At 34.0% G+C, this 26668-nt stretch overlaps 1 protein-coding gene across 3 annotated transcripts; it reads right to left on the bottom strand.

The window, feature by feature from the left end:
• Nucleotides 1–962: 962 nt before the first annotated feature.
• LOC148870679 (protein DA1-related 2-like) lies at nucleotides 963–15133 on the bottom strand. Of its 3 annotated transcripts, none has more exons than XM_088973007.1 (12): nucleotides 14632–15133; nucleotides 14047–14195; nucleotides 13547–13628; nucleotides 13249–13363; nucleotides 12483–12627; nucleotides 12215–12298; nucleotides 9950–10069; nucleotides 9397–9609; nucleotides 9252–9314; nucleotides 9026–9141; nucleotides 1601–1659; nucleotides 963–1495 (listed from the first exon to the last, which is right to left on the bottom strand). In XM_088973007.1, the coding sequence occupies exons 1-12, from the start codon at nucleotides 14675–14677 to the stop codon at nucleotides 1179–1181; spliced, it is 1509 nt and encodes a 502-aa protein (XP_088829133.1). In that variant the 5' UTR covers nucleotides 14678–15133; the 3' UTR covers nucleotides 963–1178. The 3 variants fall into 3 exon arrangements, with proteins under 3 accessions (XP_088829133.1, XP_088829132.1, XP_088829135.1); XM_088973006.1 differs by having other exon boundaries at nucleotides 14047–14198; nucleotides 14632–15127; XM_088973009.1 differs by lacking the exon at nucleotides 9397–9609 and having other exon boundaries at nucleotides 14047–14198; nucleotides 14632–14821.
• Between the last annotated feature and the right edge of the window lie 11535 nt (nucleotides 15134–26668).

Here is a 26668-nt window from a genome sequence, read left to right as displayed (position 1 = left end):
AACAACTAGTCTGACACTAGCAAATCGGCCACCACTTCAGTGTTCATTGTCCAAGTTCGACTTTAGGCCTTCAGCTTGTTTAAGTGTTCTTTTTTTTTTTTTAATTTTTTTTTGCATAAATATACAAGCCTTCAGGCTTCAGCTTATATTTTCATTTTATCTTTGTTCATTTATAGTGTATTTTTTCATTTTTTTGGATTGTTACTGAATGAGTAAATGAATGTTGATTAAGAGTTTAGTTTGTTGTATTTTCATTTCAGTTTATTTTACGTATTTTTTTATTTTTTATTGCATAAATATTAGTGTGTTTGTTCATTTATAGTGTATTTTTTCATTTTTTTGGACTGTTACTGAATGAATGTTGATTAATAGTTTAGTTTGTTGCATTTTCATTTCAGCTTGTTTTGGGTATTTTTTTTTGCATAAATATTAGTGTTTCTTCATTTATAGTGTCTTTTTTTAAATTTTTTGGATTGTTATGATTAATAGTTTAGTTTGTTGTATTTTTATTTCAGCTTGTTTTAGGTATTTATTTTTATTTTTATTTTGACATAAATATTAGTGTGTTCATTTTTAATGTTTTTTTTTCGTTTTTTGGATTGTTACTAAATGTAAATTGATTTTTGTTCAATAAAATAAAAGTGAAAAAAGTGTATTAAATTTAAATCAATTTATTTTAATATATAAATTGATTTTGATGGAGAGAATTGGGAAGGTTTTTTTCCTTTTTTTTAAATTTTAAATGAAAGATTATTACACAAAAAACCAAAAAGCCGAACTACAGTTAACCGATCAACCAATTGCATCGATTCAATTTCAATTTGAATTATTAAAAAACAAATCAAATCGATTGGTTAAAAAAACACCTCACAACCGAACCGTGAGAACCCGTACTTCAGTGAGTGGTGGTGGGAATCGAGTACATAAATGCATAGAAAAATGAAGAATCCCGTAAGAAGATAGATACGTAATGCGTCCTTCATTTTATAATAAAAACCCTTGTTTAACAAAATAACCAACCTCAAAGGACCCCATAAAAAATGACGGGGGAGCTAATCCTAGCTTACTTGATTAGCTCTATTGTTGACTTGTAAGGGAAAGCAGTACATACCATCTCCAAAGGAAACAAATACCAGACCCTTCCCACAAACATGGGACACAGTAATTGTTGTTAGTTGTTACACAGGAAAAGTTCCTGTCATGTAAATGTGGTTTAGGGTACTACGCAAACCATATCTATTGACAGCTGTATTGGCTGCTCTAAATCCTGCCCCATAGGCTGTCGATGTGTCCTGAGCAATCTGATGCATGAAAAATTCACCTAGCTTTTTCTCGGTATGGGATTTTCCACCTTTTTTGGATGAGAACGATGATGAAGCAGCAGCTGAGGTAGAAGGTATGTTTCTTGACACAGGCATGACCTCTGACTCGAGCCACATGTAAGAGAGAACCTGACAGATACCTTCCTCGATCACCGGGCTTAGATTACGGTATCCTATATTAATTTAGAAAACAAAATTAAAGGGCTATGAAAAACCCATGGAAATAGAAAACCAAATACTGCCTCTAGGCACAAAAGGGTAGAGGTATGGTGTAATACCTTTAAGGCGTAACCACCCATGCATTAACTCATGAGCAAGAATTTGACCAGTAAGTAATCTGCCATCCAGTACAGGTATCAAGGTCTAAGAGATTTTGTCAAGGATTACGCTTTCTAAGGAAAAAAAAATGCTTGCATCTTATGATGTGAACCATAAGGCCACAGGGATTCATGACATAACTCTGGAGCCTTTTTACTTGCATTTACTACAAAAGAACAGAAGATGCTACTCTTGTGTGCCTTGTCAAATAAGTTAAGCAACTTATATCGCTTCACAATATAGCTTGGAGAAAATAAAATAATAAAACTAAATCAACTTTTAAGAAAATGCTACTCTTGTGGTTTTCTGTTGGTGTCTATGACAACCCTTCTTGGCTAACTGGTGTAACGTGAACCAGAGACCAGGCAAGGTATCAGGGTGTGCCAATGCTTTAGGCTTGCGCAAAGGAAAGGGGACCAACTATCAACTGGACTCTTTGGGGAAATAAAAGTAGGTTTCCCATTTCATTTCAAATGCTATAGTTCTACTTTCAAGCTTTCCCTTCTGAAGACACAGAATCGGACTTCCTCCAATTTACTGCTTTTAACAATTATTTCAATTAGCAAATGAATATAAAAATATTATAAAAAAAGATGATGAAGGAAGACTTGAGGAGTTGAAAGGAAAGGAAGATGTATACCACATCTCTGATTATCAATCAGTTATATCTGAAATATGATTTTTCACAACCTACAGTGAGATGCAGATCTTTGGCTCGAAAATATTTGAACAGTAAGAGGTAATTTCATCTTGTAAATGGAAGGACTAAAAAGATTTTTCTGTTGTTTAGTTCCATAGTATTTTTGAAGCTAAAAACCAAAAGACAAGATATTAGAGATCTGAAAAGAACAATGAAAAAAATTGAAACCCAAAAACCAAAATTCCCTCTACATGGTGAGAGACCTTTTCTATAGATTTTGGTGGAAGTTTCTAGTTAGTCAGGAACATGTATGTATCTTTCATCTTGCCATTAGAACCCGTCATTGGACACCAATCTTTGAATTGGGAATTGGTTCTTCAAAGAATCAAAAGCATGGGCATCCTGTGTTTGAGTTGTTATAGTAGGTTATCTAGTGAGCTTTCCCTAAAAGAACAAGTAATCTTACATGTGACAAACTAGTTTGGAGCTTGAAAGGAGTCTCAGTTCCTCTGCTCATCCTCTATTTATGGAAAAAAATGGTCCAAAAACCTTGACATGTTGCAAAATAATTGCACTTTTATATGTAAATTTTATATTAAAGAATTAAAACTATAACCGCACAAATTCAGTCCATATATACATGAGAGAGAGGGGCTTTGAAGTTGTATCTCTAATATGGAACATTATATGCTGCTGGAAGGGCTTTGACCAATCAAACCCCCCCCCCCCGGGAATTTTGATAAATACCATCGGATTGGTTATCACTTTTATGATATCGGTTGATTGGTAACAAGTTTTTTCAGTATCATTGTCGAACTCCTCTAGTTTATATTCCCTTTCATAAGGATGCCTAACAGAAAGCAGGTGAAAATGGGTGAAGACATCTGGTATGCCAGTCTTTAGACAAAAATGTTAGTGTTTTTCACTTGGTGTTTGTTCATTTTGGACAAAGAAATGCACTTTCAGGCATGATTTGTACCAACTTACATCTAGTTGGATTTTGAGTCAACTTCTTTACCAAAAAAAATGTTCCTCTGTTGTTTATCTTCTGGACACACACATCTTGGATTTTTGATCTCTCCCTAGTGTTTACTATCATAAAAAATGCAGTATCTGCATTAAACCTGCTTCTTTTCCATATAATTTCAACAAAATGTAGTTCACCTTGCTGTCCAGCCAATGACTATTGAACATTGACTAAATGAGAACCTATTGCTTGGCTTGATATGAAATGATTATAGAAACTATAGCTCCAATGTCACAGCCAAGATATCCAGGTGAGATTTTCTCTATCTGACCAGCATTTCAAGGTAGCAGAAAGACTAAAATTTTCTGGAGCTGTATCCTATTTGTGGTTTGTTGGGGTATTTGTTAAGAAATAAACAGAACATTTGAAGGAATCCAAATGAGGAAAGGACAATTTGTGTTCAGATATAGGAAATATGATTATAGACTGGATTCTAATACTCCCAAAATTTGCAAATGTAATTTGTAACAACTTCAGATCTGCTTTATGGTCTACATTGGAGATAGCATTAGAATCTCATTTGCAATGAATGGTTTTCTGTATGTGTTCTGGTTATGTAAGATTTGGGATTGGGTGCTACCTCATCACCCCTTCCATCTATTGTAATTCTGCAGTCTTTATTTTTAATAAAATTTCTTCTCTTGTACTATAAAAAGTGTCACAGACATCTAAACCAGAATACAGACAAGGAGAGACTAGTACTGGCTAGACAAATTCACTCATTTTAATATAGCTAAAACTAACCATTTTCTTTTGCCTACTATTGAAGTCTGATATGCAGAATTCAGCTACGTTTTCCATACTATTTTGGATGAATGTGGGAATAGAAATAAGAATGTCTTCTGATACATCTTAAGTTCCATTTAGCTGCAAAATGATCCAGGTGTGAAAACACCTGTCAACCCCAAATTCATAGCTGAACAGAAGATAGTCATGTGCCAAAAGGTGTTAATACTGGCCTCACATGGATTTTAAATCGTAACTACCTCAACATTACCAGACAAGTGGAAAGTTACATGGAACAACAGCACTAATCATGTTTAACATGTAAAACCTTGTCCACATAAACTTAGTGATGGAAACAAACAGATGTGTAACTAAAGAGACCACTCAAAATAGTAGTACCAAGACAACTTAGTCTATGTTTTATTGAGCCGCTAATGTTTGCCTGAGCATATCCACTTTGGATCAGTAATTACGCCAAACTATAGCTGTAAAGTGGTCACTGTAGCAATTGGGCTGTGCCAGGTCAGCCCATAACCCCCACAGTTGTCAAGACGATGCCTAGGCAATAAGGTGCCCTCACCTAATCACCAAGCAGTTTGGTATACTGTGTTATAAAATACTTTTATATTCTTAATTTTTTGAATAAAATAGACACTATTAAACTAAAATGATCATTCTGTGTATTTATATACTAATTTCTTATTTGTTAGGGTTTAATCAACATAGACATTGCTAACTGCAGTATTGAACCCTCAAAGACTTCATAACCTGAACCAATAAGTAAGGAAGAACTTAAAATTTTGTTTAATCAACACAGTTTCATCTTTTCCTATAACAAAAATAGGGCTTCAGCACCCTATTTTTTTAATTTCTTTTCTTTCTTCTTTTTCTTCTCATGAATATATTGATTTTCTAGGCTTCAACATGAAGTTTATACTTTTCTTATGAAAATTATGGATAATTATCAAGGAAGTTAGGAAATATGGTTATGGAACCTAGGGAACTACCCTAGGATATATATTTTTTACTTGAAAATATCCACCACCTAGGCACCCACCTAGGTGACTAGGTGACAAGGCGCCCTCCTATCTCGCCTAGCCTCGTCTTGGTGCCTTGAAAACTATGATAGCCCCATGCCGTGCTGGGCTTGGGTTTGGAGGTCCATGGGCTGGCACAACACAGCATGAAAAAGTGGGCAATGGCCTAGCATGGCACGAAGTTGGCATGCAATGGGCTGCACTAGCTAAGGGTGGAAAGAGAAAGACCAACGAAGTCTGGAATATGTTTAATGTAGAAACTATTAAGGGAAAGGGAAAAATAATTGTTTGCATAAAATGTAGGAGTGGTTTTAGTTACAGTAGCAAAGGTGATAATGGCCATTTGGCTAGACATATGGCCAGTTATTTGAGAAAAAAAAGTAATGAAAATCAATCACAAATTGGGTGTGAGCTTTTTGGTAAATTTGAAAATTCACAAGAAAAATTGAGGCAAGAACTAGTAGCATATATTGTACATGTTGAACAACCATTTCTATTACTCTATTAGTTGAAGATGACTTGAAAGTTTTTTACAACAATCTGTAAATCCCCAATTTAAAAGTTTCTAGAAATACTATTAGAGCATATGCTTTAAAATTTTTTATTCATATAAACAAAATTTAATTTCTACTTTATCAATTCTTAATTCTAAAATTTCACTTGCATCTGATATTTGAACTTCCAAATATAATATTAGCTATATGTGTCACGGGGAATTTTATTGATGAATCATGGTCTTTACAAAAAAGAATTTTAAGTTTTGTAAGATTTCAATGGCTACATATTGGCCTAACAATTGCTACAAGTATTTTAAATACTTTACATATTGTATTGAAAATGAAGTTTTTTCTATTAGTTTTGATAATTCTAGTAATAATGATTCAGTTGTACATTTTTTAAAATCTCAATTAAAACCATTTTTCAATGAAAACTTATTTCGTATTAGATTTGCATGTCACATTTTAAATGTGTACAAGAAGCCATAGTTGTCAAGGCGACGCCTTGGCAGGCGCCTAGGCGACAAGGCGCCCTTGGAGGCTCGCCTCGCCTAATCGCCAAGCAGTTTTCTACAGCGTGTTATAAAAAACTTTTTATATTCTTAATTTTTTGAGGTTTTAATTATAAAACAGACATTTTAAACTAAAATATTCATTTTGTGTGTTTATATACTAATTTCTTTTTATTATTTTCTTATTTGTTAGGGTTTAATCAACACAAACATTGCTAAATGCCATATTGAACCCTCAAAGACTTCAAAACCTAAACCAATAAGTAAGGAAGAACTTAAAATGTTGTCCAATCAACACATTTTCTTCTTTTTCTTTACTAATTTTGTGTGTTCATATACTAATTTCTTATTGTTCTTGTTCTTGTTCTTCTTCTTCTTCCACCTTTTCTTTTCTTCCTTTCCTATAAAAGAAATAGGGGTTCAGGCCCTATATTTTTTTAATTTTCTTTTCTTTCTTCTTTTCTTCTCATGAATATGTTGGAATATGTTGATTTTCTATACTTTAACATGAAGTATATACTTTTCTTATGAAAATTATGGATATTTGTTAAGGAAATATGATTATGGAACCTGGGGAACTACCCTAGGATACATGTTTTTACTTAAAAAAATCCATCGCCTAGGCGACAAGGCACCCCTGTTGCCTAACATCGCCTTGGCACCTCGAAAACTATGCAAGAAGCTTTAAAATTATTTCACCTCATATTTCTAAAATTAGAAATTGTATTATGTATATTAGAACTTCTAGAATGGAAACAATAATTTAAATATTTATGTCAAAAATATGGGATAAAATATAAAAGAATTTGTACTAGATGTTCAACATAGATGGAATTCTACATATACCATGTTAGACAGTTGTATTTCATATAAAGGCAATCTTACTAATTTTTATAATGAGAAAATGCCCTATGATTTTATAACTAATGATGATTGGAAAGTTACAACTTGTATAAAAGATTTTTTACAACTATTTTATGATACAACTAATGTATTTTCAGGTATTTATTACTCAACATCTTGTGTTTTAGTTAATTAATTGTTTATAATTAGTGAATGTTTTGTAAAATATATAAATGATTTAAAATTTAAAAATATTGTTGATGTAGTGAAAATTAAATTTAAAAAATATTTTCCTTTATATTGCTTAGCTGCAATATTAGATCTGAGGATTAAAACCGATGGTGTAAATGTTTAACTTGAATCTTGTTATGAAAATATGGGAGTTGATATTAGAATAAAAGAAGATGAAGTTAAATTTATTATTTGAAATGTATATTATATATGAAATTATGAATCACAAGCATTAGGTCATAGGTGAACTTGTATAGCCTCCACTACTGGTTCCAATAGTGGAATAGATAAAGTTTGGCCCTTAATAAATAAAAGGCAACGATTAGTTGCCACTTCATGAACCAAGTTCATGTACTAAATTTCATTTTTATTACTAATTTATGAGATTTCCTCACATCTGAGGAATTACATAATTTTGATATTTTATCCTGGTGGAAAGAATATGGAAAAAATTATCCAGTGCTTACCACCATGGCATGTGACCTACTAACTCTTTTAGTATCCACAGTTCCATAGGAGTCTTATTTTAGTGCAGGTATTAGGGTATTGGACGGTAAGAGAAACTATATGACAAAAGTCTAGAGATGCATATGTTTGAAGGGTTGACTGGATGTGAAAAATAGAATGCAAGATCAAGGAGGACATGACACCTCAATTGATGGTTCACCAAATGCAAATGATGTAGATCAAGATCAAGGATATGGAGGAGGTGGAAAATATTGAAGTCAATGTTTTTTTGTATATTCAAAAATTGTACAATATTTTTAAAATTATTGTAAATTTTGTTTTCAATTTTATTTAAAAGTTATTTGTGATGTTTTTCATTGCCATTGTAAATTTTTATTTTCAATTTTATTATACTATTTTATTCCAATTCCCTTGTATTTTTTTCAATTTAAATTTATTACTTCATGCATGATCAATTATATGCATTAATTTCAAATAAAATAAAATTTTTGGACTTTTTTCATTTTGTTGTCTATTTTGTATTTTCTTAAGTATTTTTTTATTGATTTTTTTTCAAAATAATTGTCATTTTTACTTAGCAAAAAAAGTGGAAAATACTTAGCAAAAAAAAAAAAACGGATCCAGCCTATGGCCAGCCCAACCTAGGCTCATGGCACAGCCTTGCTTGACCTGGCACGGGCCCGTTTGGGGTCATGCTGCTAGATGTGCCAAGCTTTAACTTTGAGGGGTTCTAGGCCAAGCAGGCACAACCTGCCTTGGCCTGTGTGCCGACATGGAACAGCCCACATTACACCTCTACCCCAAGCCAATGTGATCTAACATGTCACTCTAAAGTCTAAATCATTGTCTAGGGCCTTAAGACCAAACACCAAAACTAGGATCTCTGAGATTGAACCATGTTGGACAGTCGCATCATTTTGTTTGAAGCCAGATAGTTGCATCATTTGACTCCTTGTTGAAACATTTTCATGCATTGGGTTTTCATTAAGTTTTTTTTATTAACTTCTATTTTTCCAATGTTTTTAGCATCAAAGTATTCGTGCTTGATAACATTGTTTTCTTAATTTTAAATTTCCATATGTTGTGCATTATTCTTTCCCTTAATGTTTTTTGGTATTCTTAAATAATTTTCTTATAAATCCATAGTCCAATTAAGCAGTTAAGCCATTGACCTAATACGTGATAACAAATGGTCCAGTTTTCAAAACTAGCCTAATTTATTTCCATACATAAGAATTAGTCACTGGAAGATCATCATATCTCAAATCACAAAATACATCTTCTGTTGCCTATGTTAATCCATATTATATATGGATACTAAATTTAAAGAAGAAACTGCACTCTGAACCATAAACATAATAATTAAAAGGGTCAAACAGTTAAAAATAGTTTTTAAACTACTACCTTGGGAGGCCATACAGAACAAGAATGGCTGTGACCTCACATTTCCGATCCAGCTTCTGTTGTTTTGTTTTCATACCTATGAGGCGGTTACCGCCAATTCTTGGCCTTTTGGATATCTGCATATGTTAAAAGGCAAAAACAGAAAGAAAGTACATAATAAATATTTGCTAATTTATTCAATGAAGAAGAAATTGCATTTCTTCATATCATAAATGTCAGTTCATACACTGCTAATATTCTGCTCCTCAGAAAGGCATAAGCCCCTTGTCTCAGGCATGTGATGGTGTCCCTGGAACAAGAACCTGCTTTGAGTAAAGAGGGAATTTCTAGAAATAAAGTATGTTAACAATGGGAAAAAGGTCATTAATTACATTCTTCTCTCCTTCAATAGCCTCATTTAGTGCTTGTCTCTCCACCAACAGCATGGGAATCTGTTGCTCTATTTTCATGTTCATTCCTTCGTAGTAGTCTCTGATGGAATGGTAAAGGGGTTGGCAGTCACCAGTATCCATAATGGCTGTCTCCATACATTCTAAACACAAACTCCGTCCATCCCCCAAAAAAATGTATCTTGCATTCCATGACTTCATCAAAAGAAGAACAAAACAGAAAAATTACAGAAAACCCATTCTGTTTTTAAATCATAACATTTTTGTGAAATCTACTGAGGAGAAAAACAATTGAACCATCGGAATTACTTGGTTGGCATTTAGAAGCCAAGTTCAAATCATTTCATCTTAGTTTACTCTAGATTGCAGACCAACAAGTTCATCACCCAAAATTGATCTGTATCCAGTCCACCCCTCACAATGGGTAATGGCCTGTTTAGTTTATACCTTTATAATTTAGGAAAAAAATTAAAGGACTTCATATGATGTGTTTCTTAGATGCCCCATTAATGAATATCACAGAAAATCATCATACCTCCAACCGTTCACAACTACAACAACGAGCCGTATTGTCATACTCATGCAAAGGACAATATTTTTGGCACCAAAATGGATGAGATTTATATTCAATTAAGCCAGCGCCATTTGTTGGAATCTGGAAACGGAATAAATTATAAGAATTTTTATTTCAAGGTAAGATAACTTGAAAAATCAGTTACCCTAACAGCAAAACAGATTCCACAGTATATGCTGAGTATAGCCAGAGATACTGCATAGTGCATACTACAGTATGAATGATATGAAACTATATTAAAATGGAAAGCAATATGTGCTAGGCAGCCTAGGCTTGGAGCTGGAACACGAAGCAGAATTGATCATCTTCTATCCTCTAAAGTCAATATAGTAAAGTCATAAATAGGCTTTAAATGCCAACACAAATATAAATATACTTAAATTCTTCACCAAATGCACAAAGCACAATTTGTTACTTTTTGTTTATGACATGCATTGCATAAATTACCTGTTTGTGTGTGTATGTAATTACCTCGTACAAAAAGCAGAAGAGGCAAGTAATTACCTCCTCATTTCTCAAGGACAATTTGGCCTTCTAATTAGTAGCATAAATATTTATTCTACTAAACATTTTTGCCCTTAGAGAAAACGGTTCATTATGCACTATCTAATTTATTAGTATAATAATTAATTATTCTCATAAGTTTCTGTTGCATGTGCTAGCCTCTTGTGTGTGTATATGTATATAATTATTATTTACAAGTATAATAATTAATTGTATGTGTTTAGTTGGATTACAATAGGGGAATCATAATTGCTAGCCGGTTGTTAAGTATATTGTAGTCAAATTTGGAAAAATATCTACATTAATTACAGTACTTCTCAGTGGTTTAAAAGGTGCGCCTAGGCACACAAGCAAGGCACACTTCAAGGCTTGCACCTCACCTAGGCCTAAGCACAGCCCCTTTGAAATAGTGGGCACCTGGTGTGCCTTACGTCTCAGCTCAACTGTGTGACTTAGTTAAATATAGTGTTTTTTTTGGGGTGCCTTTTTAAGCATCCTCCAAGAACCCCCTTTTTGTTAATGATGTTTATATTCATTCTTCTTAATACAAAACATTTCTTTTAAAAGATAAGGAACTATAATTAAAATTATGAAATCATTTTTGTGTGGACTAAGAATTTAAGACCCTAGCATGTACTTGTTTGGGCTTGCCTCAAGGGGCTTGGTACAAAGGATGGCTCATAGAATTAGGAACAAAAGATGTTTAACATCATACTAGCTATTTGAAGTGATGTGATTATAAAAGAAATAAAAAGATTGAAAGTTTGACATGCTTGAATGTGGTTTAGATGTTATGTTTTATTTTATTTTTTGTATTTTCACTTTGAATATGTCTTACATGTTATGTTTATGTATTTTAATTTGGGCTAATAAGCTTTTTAAAACATTTAGTTTAAAATTAAAGTTTGCATTTTTAACTAATACTATTTCTAAGTTTTATTTATTTATTTTGCATTATTTGCAAATTTTAAAAAGAAAATCTGTGCCTTACTTCATAAGGTGCACACCTCACCTTGTCCCTTATGCCTCGGATGCAAAAAGCCCTTTGCACTTTTAAAACATTGATACTTGTATCTAAGTATCTTATTGGCATAAGATAAAGGACTGAAGGAGTATTTATTTATTTTTCTTTTCATAATTAAAGATTATTGTATTATGTATTAAGTGAAAAATGGAAAAAAGCCTCATACAAGGAGTTTACATTTTTAATGAGAAAAGATGGTTAAATGGAGAAAGGAAAAAAGGATTTTCTATGTACCAGAGAGAGAGAGAGAGAGAGAGGTTGAAATGGGTTTCCTTTTCTGGATTGTGGTGTACAAACTTTTGTATCATGATCCACATTTTGTTTTTGGTCAATGAGATAATATTTTAGTATCATGATCCACATTCCCTTTCTGGAATTACTTGATCTGTAATTCAAACATAGAAAGGGAATGGTTGAACAGATTTGGACACTAAAATTTACATAATTCACATAAGTCAAGTTATTCTTACATTAACTGAATGATTTTAGTCCTCTATTATCATTATAAATACAGTTTCATTTACTACAAACTGTCTTTTTCTCTAAGATGGGAGAACTACACTGAAAGCAAAACAGTTATAGGAGGACTTGTATATTCTAATTTATCAATGTTGGGTTTAGGGGTTGAAATTTATTCATTTTCCTTCAATAAAGTAAAAACAAGCAATGAAGTTAAAATATACTGAAACTTTGCTTACAAATTGAAGGCAAACTTCACACTTGGGATGATGCAATTCTTTGAAACAAGACTTGTGGTATGGATTTTTCCCTGACAAAGAAAACTTGATTTGACAAATAAAAATGTAAGAACAAGGTATAATAAACATTTGACATTTTATTTTATACTGTAGTTTAACTGATTTAACAGAAAAAAGAGGTAGGGCTTCTAGAATTCAAAGCCTCCTGTAATGAGTCAAGATTACTTAGATGGAAAGAGTGCTGAAACTCCAACAAAGAATAATGTACCTCATTCTCAGTGATTGGGTAACCGCAAGAATGACAGCAGAAGCACTCTGGGTGCCAAAAAGCTTGCATGCATCCTAAGTATTTGCCATAGCCTATTTCACGATTGCAGCCACTACAGTATCTGAGAGGAACATGCGTATATGTACTGCCATAACCAATCAAGACAAATGTCAGGAAATTTACGTCTGGGAAATCCCATAAGTTGTTTATAAGATTGTGAGCTGTGACATAGTTGAATCAAGTCTATTACTTGATAAGCCATGCACTTTGTTGACTATTCATCTCCAAGGTTTTCAGCTGGAATCTGTGTCGGAGTTGCTCAATGCTTGGAGGGTAAATGGCAAGAACAGGAGAGGCAAGATTTGTTGGTCTGCATTCCTCTGGCTGTAATTTGGGCTGTTGGATTAGAGAGAAACAGCAGGGTGTTTCAATCAAAGGGTCGTCCTGTTGAATATGTTATTAACTCCTCTTTTGGTTTTAATAGGACTTGGCCACAGTGTAATAGTCTTTTTGTTGGCAATTCCAGCCACATGATTTTGGTAGATTTTTTTTTTCTTTTTTTTTTTTTTTGGGGGGGGGGATAAGTTTATCACAAAGTTACTAATTTTGTTATTGGTCCTACCCAAGGCCCCTGGCATTTTGACTTAGTTTGCCATCCAGAACTCTAGAAGCAGTAATTAATTCGAACCATGAGTTCGACTCCAACTTTTTGAAGTACAGTGAGAGAGTGAGGGACCAAAACAAAGAAAGATTTAACAAAACTGACCTATATCCTCCAGGCGAAAAATGTGGAGGAGCATATGGAGGATATGAAGGCATGTTCAAGCTATCTTGGAGTGCTCTAGCTAGGTCTTCATCATTGTTTGTGTGTCTTCTGTATCCTGAAGAAATCTCAAATATTCAGTATAATATTATAAACCAAAGAAAAAGAGAGAAGGAGAAGTATTATGAGCTATTATACATATCCTTACACACTTTTTTCTCAGGGGTGGGAGCGTTTGTGAAGGTCAAACAAATCTCAAAGCCAGCAACTGTGGTTTAAATTTTCACCATACTAAACTTACCATTAGGCCTTTTCAAGTCATCAGCGAGAGAAAGCGCAGCTGCACGGTCCAACTCCTCATGCTCAGATCTGGAATGGTCATCCTGATAAGCTTATACAAAAACAAGTCATGCAGCTTTTTGACAGAAAATTGTTTGAAGGGGACTGATCCCAAGAAAAACAGAGAGAGCAACAAAGCCATTTAGAACAGTGACAGACTATTTACACAAGAAAAGTTAGATCTACTTGTACACAAATGGCATCAATCTATCATTTTTTCCCCATACCACTTAGATTTCAATACTGAATTCAAGTTCTTTTCATTCTAACAAAGAAAGGGAAAAGTTAAAAAAAAAAATACTGTAAAGATGAAACTAAAATTCTTGAGTACCTAAAGCATAAAGGGTTTACTAAACTTTTTCTATTTATCTCCATCATTATAACAATGAAGTTAAAACGAAATGGGTAAAAGAACAATTAAAATTTAAAAATCATGTGAAAAAAAAAAACATGTGAAATTACCATGGATCTAACCGGAGTATGAAAAGCCACATTATCCTCACCAAGGAACTGCGGAGAACGTCTATTCATTACCCCTTGATTTGAGCCCAACTTAAGTATCTTAGTAATCCACCTCATAAAGCCAAACTTTCTCTCAGCAGAAATGTGCCCTGCTTTTGTAATCAAATTTCAGAAAAAAAAAAAAAACACAGAAGAAAAGAAAAGTGAGAGAAACCTGATCCTTCACTACTCTTCTAATAGCAAATGTTTATTAATATCAAACCAACATTAATTATTTCCAACCACAACTAACTTGGCCAAACATGAAGTGTAAAAATTCCAAAATGTAGCAACTGCAATCCAAAGAATTTATTGGAACAAAAATTGGTTGAATATCACCATCCATCAATAATCATCGTTGGCATTATTACCATTGTGACATCTAACAACAATAATAGTAGTGAATTTACAGGAAACAGTACCGCTAATGCATTTTACCAAAAATGTTGAAGGTGAAAATAGAATCAAATAGAGTAAAGATCTTAAAACAAGCATAAAAATAGTACTAAAAAGTAATAACAAAGGGAAGAAAAATAGGAAGCACACCATGGATGCAGGGATGAGAGACATGGTTGATTTCTGAAGAAGCCATGAACAACAAAACCCAATTGTAGATTTAGTTGAACCTCCGTGGAACGAAAAGAAGTAAGAAGAAGAAGAAGAAGAAGAAGAAGAAGAAGAAGAAGAAGAAGAAGAAGAAGAAGAAGAAGAAGAAGAATGGTGAAAATATTGGAATAGAGAGAAAAAGGAAGAACAAGGCATCATAAAAAGAGATATAGAAAGAGAAAGAGATAGGAGAAGGGAATATCTGTTGAAGAAAGAAAGAGATGGATAGAGTGAGATAGATTCTTGCTTCGAAGGCAATGACGAAGAAAGTTGATCGATCGACAAAAAGATAGATTTTAAGGGAATCTGCTGATTGGGATTTGGGAAGACACTGGGTAAAAAAAACCGAAAAGAAAATAAGCCGAAAAGGATAGAGGAGGTGGACGGTTGAGACACAACTGAGAAGAGAAAGAAGCTGCGGGACAGCGGGAAGCGCACGCATGGTGAAGGGAATTCTTTTTACGTTCCCTTTTAACTATTTTAATTTAAAAAAAAAATGATTTTGAGGCTTCTTTTGCCGGGAGCGGGAGGGAACTTGAGTTATTTACCTTATTGCCATTTAACAGTTTGGTAAATCGTGTAATCGTGATTGACTGATTGTAGTGTCCTGCGTCAATCGTGTAAAAGGTCAACTCTGGTGTGGAATGCGTAGGCATGTGAGGGAGATGTTCCCAACATACGGTGGGATGGTGCTTGTTCCTAACAAAATGTTTCAACATAATGCATGTCCACACATCATGATGGGTCCCATTTTTATCATAGAATCCAGGTTTGCCCTTCACAGAACACTCATCACACCAACCTCGCAGCATCTGCTCCTGACAGCTGAAAATGTTGTGAGATCAGTGTAAGTAGAGCTTAGTCTCATGGTGAGATGTGTATATAGAAATCATATCGAAAATGCATTGGGACAGATTTTGTTGGGAGCGTATCCCAACTCTAATCCAAAACCCAATATCTCTGCTTCATGTGAGGTCCACTAACTTCTTCATGGGTCTGAACTTGTGGAGAAACTTCAAATTGAACTTTTTGAGATGTACAATATTTTCTGCTTCTAGGTGTATTATAAAAAAATTTTGCCATGTCTCAATTCTCTGTCATGTCTTCTCCTATCCCACTTGTTTTTCAACCTTTTCCTACTTTTTCTTTCAAACCAAATATAGACTAAAAGAAAAATTTCTGACTCTGCCATTAACCCCTCCTAGGTCACTGATAGAATAGTATGCTTATTATAAAAGAAAAATCCTATCCTTTAAACTTAGCTGTACGTACAATATCTAATCAAACAAGAAGAAATAGAAAGAAAGAAAAAACAAAAATAATAAAAAAGCTTAAATACATAATATGTTTTACATTTGTACAAGCGGACATGAATATATCGGGTGGGGAAGCTTCAACTCTAGGTCCATCTGAAATGACACAAATGTACCTTATGATTGGTGTGAGTGCATCATAAAGGGAACATTGCATTGTGTTGTGCTGTGGTGTATGATGATTAAAAGGAGCGCAGTACACTTAACTATAATTTTTCCGATGTTCATTTATTTTCTTTGGCCATTGGGCTCTTATATATATATATATATATATATATTTAAATTTCATATTACTCTTTTGAGGAAGTTGCGGTTTCTTATTTTAATTTTTTTTTTCAGTTTTTTGTAGGAAACTATAGTATTTCAGAAGTCGTTTTTAGCCTTTATTTATAAAGTGGTGCAGGAATAGATGCCCATGTAAAAGATATCCATATCCTGATGCAGTGGATTTGTAATTCTCTCGGATTAAAAGATTTGTTTCAGAGGTGTGTATAATTAAGAAATTATGGATGAAGGATATAAAGGTTCAAACAAGGCAAGGATTCTCTAACAGGACGCTATATAAAGGAAATTAGAAAGAATGTAACTTAGCTTGGTATGTGTACTGGTAAGCAAAAAACAATAACTTCAATGCACAGAAGGCTGCAGGTTTAATAAGAAGAATATACGGCCTTTATTTTTTATTCTCATTTCATAAATATTAAAAAAAAAAAAGAATATTACACCTTTCACCAGACTCTACTCAATGTGTGTGGTTTTGGTACATTTGAAATTTGATTCGGCCTTGGCTCCATAGGGGCGGTGTGCTATATGCTAGATCCGATTAGTGTTGGGTTTAATGGGTTAATGGTGGCAGGGTACACATGTGGGTCCATTGGCATTCAGCAAACGAAGACATTGTACTTCGACCATGTGAAGGCGCACCTTGTCCAAGGGAAGGATACGAAGAGAATATCGTTAGTGAACATGGGAATAAAAAGATTTGGTTGAGATGTTTATATAATTAAAAGCTAATGAATGACATAATTGATGATGGAAATTAAATAAAAATTTAAAGATAATAAAAAATGAAATTGTATTTTTTTTTTTCAATTTGGCGGTGCATTAACATTTAATTTTTAAGTTAAGTAATATGTTTGACATCGATACTGCAGATACAACATCGTTTTCTGCTGATGTATGGGTTAGAAGTATCGTTTTTTGAGAAAATGATGTTTTTTTTTTGTTTGTTTGAAAACTTTGCTGCTAGTTAGGACGTTTCTTAGAGTAACAACAATACTTTCTGTTTGGTACCAGTGCTCCATATTTGTTTTCAGTACTAGTACCCATTATAGGAAGTTCATGCCAGTGCCACATCATATCCTCATTGACAGCAACGAGCTCCAATATGAGAAAATGTTGAATTCGGCATTACTCCAAACCATGCCTTCTCGATTTTCAAGACATGGCTTGGAGCACCGTCTTTTATGAAAAAACAGTTCCAAACATATTGACATTTCCTAAAGCACCATTTTTTTTTCAACGTGGCACTGATTTATCACCGTTTTCTGGAGCAATGGCATGGATGCCAAACAGATGCTAAATGTGTCAACCTTTTATATTATAATTAATAATATAAATAAAAAGATAAAAATATAAATAAAATATAAAAAAATACAGAAAATATTTAGAGTGCATATTTGAATTGTATATTCATTATATTAAAAAATCCGACTCAAATTGCAGGCACTTATTAAAGAAAAACCAAAGTGACCCTGATTTCGAAAATCTATGAAACTACATACAAGGTGTCCAAGATGAGCAATATGGGGGATTTTGATATTTAAGTCCGATTTATGATTTTTTATCTGCTCCTAAAAAGCCTACGTTCTCAACAACTTTATCTCGACCTTCTGTTTATTGCGAACCAAATACAATCCAAAGAACCATGGAATATGTTCTTTCAAGTTCTCACCATTTTAATGGAGGGGATGGTAACATATAAAAGCACAGGTTGGGCTTAAAGCATTGGGCCTGGGCACAGAATAAACATATTCACTTGGAAATGTTCAGGCTGGGCTAGGCCGAACTACAAATGGTCACCCTTGCTTCCCCCCCGCCCCCCAAAAAAAGTAAGACCTAAACTTGTTTTTTGTTTCAACAAGTTGAATTTGTCATGGAACCATAAATATTTTTATATTGTATAACTTATGAAACATAATGTTGGATAATCAGATGAAAAGATGTTTGTAAAACAAAAATTAAAGAACATATTTTTAGATTCAGTTTTGAAAATAAAAAAGTAATATACAATCAAGAACATGTTTTTTTGTATTTTATTTTGAAAAACAATTTATTTTCAGATCAGATGGTTTTGATTTGTTCTTGAAATCAGAAACAAGAAAACCAAGTCATGTTGTAGAATAACCCCCCAAGTCTCTTCTTCACGGTTAAATTTTATTCATCACTTTGATGTGAACACACTCCTTACATGGCATCATTTCATTGGTTCATATGATGAAATATTTGAATTCGGATTAACTGAATGCTTTGGCTGTGGAATCAATGATCAAGTTCCATGCCAATAATAAAATTCATGGGCCCACTGTGAAAGTTGCAGGCCTGTGTATTTTATTACTGCTGTGGAACCTTATCATTGGTTCCACAGCTCGCTAAACAGCCAAAGCTTTAACTAAACCTTACTTGAAATATTCACGTAAACCTACTTGAAGTGGCTTCATTTATTTGGGAAATTTGTAAGTAAGTAGGTTGTATACAATGAAATTTGGAAGCTATGGTCTGTTACCAAACTGAAATGCGAGCAGAGATATGGGTTTTTTTTTTTCTTTTTTTTTTTTTTAAGTGTTTCAAAGTTCAAACTGTCATTGACCTAAGGGGTTGGACCCTTTGAACTAACATCTGGCGTCACTTGTGGTCCAGGTTAACCCTGAACCTAGCAATTGGTCAAACTCGTTGATTTGGTTTAAAAACTATTTGAAAATTTCAGGAGGCCATAATTTTGAGCTTAGTGATCACTGAGATAGGGATGTTCTCCTTTAAAATGTTGTGAAGGTGCCTTGGATCCCCTTTTTTTCAAAAAAAAAAAAAAAAAATCGGCCTCAAATCAAAATATTTAGTATAAAAAATTAAATCTAAAGTAAAAAATATTTGTTGGCCATTGTAGACATTTGACCCTTCATTAAGGTTGTATTTGGTAACATTACCACTTGCAACATTTTACATTGATCAATACAAGTTTTTGAGAAATTGTCTTATCATATCACATCAGATAAAAAAACATAAGCATCAAATTTGGTGTTGGCATTTATAATAGAAACACCAAATTTGACATCTCCTTAAGAAACAACAATGATATCAAATGTTGTTTGGATAAGTCAAAGCATTCATGATATAAAAAATATATATATGTTCTCATAAAACCTTATATTTTAGTTGCAATGTAAATATGTAGAGTGCAAAATCTTATATTTTGTATTATTTTGTATGTAAATGCTGTACATATTTACATTTGTACTCTTTCCAAACCGAGCCTAAGGCTGTGTTTGGTTGTAATGCAAATAAGATTGCACTAATGCAAAATCATGACAGTACAAATGATTTGAGTGTAAATTCTGATCTATTTTTATTTTAAAATTTAGCTTATTTTATTTGATTGCAGTATAAAGAAAGTAAATTAAAACATGAAGTAGAATAAAATAAAATCCAAAACAAAATTAAACAAGAATTTACATTTTTTATATTTGCACCTCCATGCATTTGTACTTATGTAAATAAACTTGCACTACAACCAAATATCAGACGACATGATAATTGGGTGATGCCTTCAGTGATTTTTTTCTTGAATGGAATGATGAGGAATTATGAGGATAGTATGGGGTATGCCTCTAATCATACTTTATCAATATAAATGTGGAATGTGATCGAATTATAATTCAGTATGGGGTATACCTTTATGAAGGATGTTGCTTTATGTGGCTCATATGGTTTTTGTATCTATAGTAACAATAATGAATTTTTGGTGGCTTCAGGTGGTTTATTGAGAATTGTCGATGGGAAATTGTGTGCAGAATTGATAGCTCTGGTTTTTGTTCTAGGTAAAGGTTGAAGGAGTTGTTCTGAATTTTCTTAGGCTAAAATGGCAATACAGTAATCTGTAAGGGAAAGAGCTACGCTGAAAGTACAATGGCATGACAAACCAAATTTTATCAGTTTCTCGAAAATTTTCGAACCTTCATTGTAATTACATTTCTAGTATCTTTCACCATAGTTGCTCGTATTTTAGTTTACAAAGCCAAATATTTTGATAATCACTGTTATAGTATTCGTTTGGTTTGTAGTTAGAATTGGAATTGAAATCCTTCTGAATTAGAATTCATTCCCATAGTCTGTTTGGTTTAGACAGGAATGTGATTTCATTCTGAAACTAGGGAGGGATAGGGAATGGGATTTCTTTCTGAAGCTAGGAATGGGTAGGGAATGGTCATTCTCTTAAATGGGGAAATTCCATTTCAGCAAGAATGGGAATGAAATTTCAATTCTGCCCAACCAAACAGTTGGAATTAGAATAACCCATTCTGATTTCAAACCCTTATTCCCACAATCAAACGTTGCCTCGATTTATTTGGTTAGTGTTTTAAAAAAAGGGGGGAAATATTTCAACAAGCTTTATAAACACGATTAGGGACAGCGATTCATTTGATATTAAGGCCTGTTTGGTTCACAGTTGGAATCGGAATCAAAATCCTCCGGAATTAGAATCAGAATGATCCATTCCTATAGTCTATTTGGTTCAGATAAGAATAGAAATAGGAATTGAAGTCACTAGGAATGAGATTTCATTCCCAAGGGAGAGGCAGAGAATGACCATTCCCTTAAATGGGGAAATCCCATTCCAACAGGATTGGGAATGAAATTCTGATTCTATCTAACCAAACAGTTAGAATTGAAATAGGTTATTCCGATTTTAAAACGGGGCCTTAGTAGTATTAGATACAGTGAGTGTTCTCCAGTACGTGTGTTTTCATCATTCAAAACAAAATTAACAGTTATATATCACCAAAATCACATTGTTTTTTGACAATATGGTAATTGTTTTTGTTTTTAAAAACAAAATGCATACAATCACCCCTATATATACCTATTAAGTTTTGGAGGTTAATCTATATATACACCTATTAAGTTTTGGAGCTTCGGATTTGCTCTCCACAGAGGGCTTCTCATAGCATGCTAAAGCTGTGCGTTAGGAATATCTCCCCGTGAATGATGACATACAAGTATTGGGGATGTTTCTATGTACAGCTGCAAGTGTTATGACTTATCAGGTTGGTGTAAGGAGCAATAAGCGCTATGTGAAGAACAAATACAGATTATGCCAGTAATAAAATGCAAAAGTGAGAGATGGAGCGATTGTGGGTAGGGCTGTCAATTATTGGACTGGATTTGGTTCAATCCGATCTAATCCTATATTGGCCCATTAACAAATAGATTTGACCCAATCCAGTCTAAACTTATACAAATCAAATTCAATCCAGTTCGAATAAAATGCAAATAGATCGGATCAGATCTAAAGTGAATAAAATGCCAAAATAATATAAGAAACTCATAAAATATATAAAAAAACTACAACATCTGCTGCAATCCAATCTAAACCAATTAACCTGTAAATGGACGGGATTGGGTCCAATCCAATCCAAAGTGAATAAAATACCAAAGTTACATGAAAAAACAGAAAATATTCATAAAAATGTTCTTGAACTGTGTTATTGTTTTGAAAAGCCAAAAAGGTTAGTTTTATTTAAAAAATAATACATATTTTTCAAATCATCAAAATATAATTTTTAAAAACAAAAACAATTAAATTTTGTAGCATAGAAATTATATAATTTATAGAATATATGATATTAAATAAACAGATGAAAACATGTTCTTTAAATTAGAAATTCATGAACACGTTTCTCGTTTCAGTTTTGAAAAAATAGCAATATATAATAAAAACAATTCACATTGAAGATCGCCCCGTTGATAACCTTATTTAACAATAAACATGCCATCTATTATGTGGGATCTATTTTTACATTTTGCAATTCATGCCATGCGCACCCATGCATCTGCATGGGCTTTCCTACTAGTTTACATTTTCACCATCTTTAAGGCTGTGTTTGGAAAAAATGCAAATAAGTGTGAATGCAAATATGTAGAGTGTAAAACAGTTCATATAAATTGTAAAATAAAGTTAATTTTGCACAGACAAATTTATCTTCTTACCAAGCAGACTTTTAGTTGTAATGGATGCAAACATGAATTCCAATAAAGTATATGCTTTTTTTTATCGAAAGCCCACTTGAACTTGAATGCAAATTTACTTCTTTTTTATTGATATATTTTTACATCTTATTATCAATGTAAATATGCGTTGATCTATCATTTATTTGTCAATGCATAAATCTAATGTTGCCAAACACAAGAAAAAGTGAACCAGAGTGCAAATTTACCCTGAACCGGGATTTACACTCCATTTGATTCGTTTCCAAACGCAGCCTAAGGGTGCTTCTCTCCTTAAAATACATGGCTACTCCTTCAACTTGAGAATACAGTAGGGACTATATATGTAATGTGGAGTGTGTCCTACGCTACGCTAGCTTTAAAATCATCTTGCTTCTTAATTCAAATAAAAAATTTAGGTTGCATTTGGAAAACGATGCAAATAGAGTGTAAATCCCAGTTCAGGGTGAATTTGCACTCTGATTCACTTTTATTTGTGTTTGGCAACACTACAATTTATGCATTGGCAAATGATAGAAAACACATTTTCCAATGCATATTTACATTGATAATAAGACGTAAAAGCACATCAATAAAAAAGAAGTGAATTTGCATTCAAGTGGCCTTTTGATAAAAAAAGCATATGCTTTCTTGGAATTCTTGTCTGCATCCATTACAGCTAAAAGTCTGTTTGGTAAAAAATTAAATTTGTCGATGCAAAACTAACCCAACTTTACTTTTTATATGGACCATTTTACGCTCTACATATTTGCATTCACACATATTTGCATCATTTTCAAACGTAGCCTTAGTTCATATCCTTTCACCACAAACCAAATCTAATTAGTTTCTTAATTCCAAAAAGTTCACATCTTCTGCCCCCTTGGTACAAAAAATTTTCTGCACCAGACCAATAACAATCTCCCACATCATTAAAAAGAAAAAAAAAAACACTTTAATTTTGAAATGGGAAAAGAGGCTGGTGTGGCAGATTGCTATTGGCTGTGGAAAGGAGACAGAGGAAGTGAGTTCAATTCCAAGATGTTAGATTCCAATTTCCTAGATAAAATATGTTTATTGCAAATGAAGCCTAATTTAGTCTCCCCAATCAAGCAAAAAACCAATCTAAATTGCTTCAAGACTTGCCACACCAATAGTCGAAGGCCCCTTACTAAGGACGAGAGTATCTATGCTCTATATCATAGGATAGAGACAATTGTAAAATTTAATTCACACATGACACCTGGAATATGTTTCCTCTCCTTTCTTATTTCTTACTTTATCTTTTTTTTTTCTCCTACCACATGACCATTCACCATTCACCATTTCTCTTCTAAGTTCTAACTTGCTTTAATCTCCTACTTTCTCCCTACCACTCCATAATCTTTTTCTTCCAAATCATTAAATTCTTTTTGGTGGTTAAATATACCTATTTTCCCCAAATCTCCTTGTTAGTATTCTATCGACGTTAATATCCTAGAATTAAGGAGAGATGGTTCTACCACAATTAGTATCCTATCATTATCTCCTTAATTCTAGGAGAGATAGTCCTATCAAAAGTTGGTGTACATATCCTTTTTGTATTCTAACTTAGTTAGCCAACCTTGTATCCCTACTCTATTATAAATAAGGGTTGTAACCTGTTGAATGAATGTAAAATCAAGAAATATTCTTTTTTTTTTCTCCATCTATTTTCTTGGCTTATTCGTATCATGGTATCAGAGCCAGAGATGATCTTTGGAAGGTAAATGCTTGCTTGCTTTGATGATCAAGACCAGGTGTCCATCTTTAGAGAGACCCTGCAAATAAATCTTTCGAGCATCCAACTCATCTGGCATTTCAGATTCAGGGAAGAAGCCTAGAGGAACGAATTCGGCTTTCCAATTCTGCCATGGGACGAACATCTTGGTTTTTATTTTATTTTATTTTTTATTTTTATTTTTTTTTCTGGGTCCATTCCCCTTGCAATCAAGAACCTCAAGATTGTTAGAGCTTCATAGTTTTGGGTTGATGGTCCAAGCTTCTCCACTGACATCGAGCATCACAGCGTGGCAATAACTCATAAATCCCACCACACTGCTAGCAGCAGCACCCTGTCGTGTTGATTTCGTCATTGCACTCATTCCAGCTTCGGATCTGGAGATGGTCCAGAACACACCTAAGATCATTGAGGTTGGGCGAAACCCCGTTCGCATATTGCTTTAGAACCGAGAGGACACTCTTGGCAGCGAGTTCGTCATCTGGGTCGACATCAATTTCTTGTCTTGGGTGGACACTACTGTAGCAGCTGCTTGGCTACTAATTCGACCAATTCCCTCACTTCTATTGGAACTGTTGTCGATCGTCTCTTCCGGATTCAGTCGTTCTCTACTTCTTCGAAGCTCCGGTATATATTAGAAGACTGCACCCATGAAGCTCTTTCTCCTGGGTACTATCTACTTCGAATGAAGTGCATATCTTCCCTGTCATTCCTGAGACTGATTTGGTGATTCTCTAAGGACTGTTTTGGTCAGTCTTCTTTCGGGTTGTTTTCTAGTAAAGGGCAAGTACCAGGCTGGTGTTTGCTTCATAGGAACGAGCAAAGTTCCAACGACTTGCATCTGGTGAAGCTTCTTGACACCGGCCAGTATTACGATTTTCCCGTGATTTGTGTTGCTCCAAAGATCTGTGTTTCTTCTCATGGATTCATCTGAAGTTGCTCAACATATCTCTCATCCCATCACTGTTACCTTCGATGGCTCAAATTATGATTTATGGTCCCAAGAGATGTGCAATTTCCTTAAGGGATGCCTTCTATGGCGATGTGTGACTGGTGAGATTCCCAAACCTACTAAAATTGTTGATGAAACGGAAGATAAATTTGCTGAACGACTGAAAAAATGGGATGGGAAAAATCATCAAATATTGACATGGTTTCACAATACTTGTATTGCAAGCATTAAGTTGGAATTTCGCAGATATGACTCTCCTAAAGAGGTATGGGATTTCCTACAAGCTCGTTATTCTATTTCTGATGATGTACATCAGTTCCAGTTCTATAGGTGTTTTCATCGTATGAAGTAGCAACCTGAACAAACCATTCACAGTTATATCTCTGAATTACAAGTTCTTTGGGATCAGCTAGCACAGGTGAACCTGAATATGATAGTACCTCTACAGCTACTACTTATTCTAAGCTCCACGATCGCCAACGTGTTTGGCATCTTCTGATGACTCTCAGGGATGAATATGAACCTTTTAGTGGTATTCTACTTCATCGTAGCCCATTGCCTTCCCTTGAAGTTGTAATCAAAGATTTACTCTCTAAAGAAACTCGACTAAAAACACTTCGAGATGAGCGATCCTTATTATCTATTGATGCTGCTCTTGCTACTCCGGGTATGCCTGCTACTTCTTCAACTTCCTCTAAATCTTCAAAATGGACTTTCTGCAATTACTACAAGAAGATTGGTCATACTATCTCTGAGTGCCGCCGATTGCAAGTCAAAAAGGCGTCTGGACAGAAGTCCTCATCCGTGGGTTCTCAGGCTTCGAGTTCTACTGCAGTTGCTGCCATAGAGGATTCTTCTAATAACACCTCTCCAAAATTTTCTCTTCGAGACCTCCAAGCCCTTCTTCACCAGCTCCAACCTGCTTCTGGTATGCCTTCTAATTCAGTCTTGTCCGTCACTCCAGGTACTACCTCATCATGGTATTTTGATTCTGCCTTGCAATCATATGACATCCAATTCATCCCTCTTTACTTCCATGTCACATCCTTCTATTGCACTAATTGTTCATACTGCTGATAGTTCCACCTTAACTGTCAAAAGTGTAGGAACTATTTCAACACGTCGTTTATCACTTCCTAACACTTTTTTGGTACCTCAATTATCTCTAAATCTTATATCTATTGGACAATTATGTGAACTTGGTTTTAAAATACATTTCTCAAGTTGTGGTTGTATTGTGCAGGATCCACGAACAGGGAAGATCATTGGGATAGGCCGTAAGGTTGGGAGATTGTTTGAACTATCATCTCTTCAATTACCATCCCTTGCTGCTGCTGTCACCTCTAGTGTCTGGCATGCTTGCCTTGGTCACATTTCTACCTCTAGATTAGGATCTTTAATTTCTAATGGGTGTTTGGGTCCTATTAAAACAACCCACTTTGATTGTGTTTCATGTCCTCTTTCAAAACATCATGCTTTGCCTTTTAATATCAGTGATTCTGTTTCTTCTGCACCTTTTGATCTTATTCATTCTGATATTTGGGGACCTTCGCCTCATAATACCATGGGTGGTTTATGTTATTTTGTGATTTTCATTGATGACTTCTCTCGATATACATGGATTTATTTCATGCGTAATAAATCTGAACTACCTACAATTTATATTCAATTTGCCACCATGATCAAAACTTA

The sequence above is a fragment of the Nelumbo lutea genome, chromosome 2 (assembly GCF_056320005.1).
Source record: "Nelumbo lutea isolate HS-2025 chromosome 2, American lotus-T2T, whole genome shotgun sequence".
Lineage (NCBI taxonomy): Eukaryota > Viridiplantae > Streptophyta > Magnoliopsida > Proteales > Nelumbonaceae > Nelumbo > Nelumbo lutea.
Note: the sequence above shows the minus strand (reverse complement) of the source record. Positions and strands in the feature narration are given on the sequence as shown.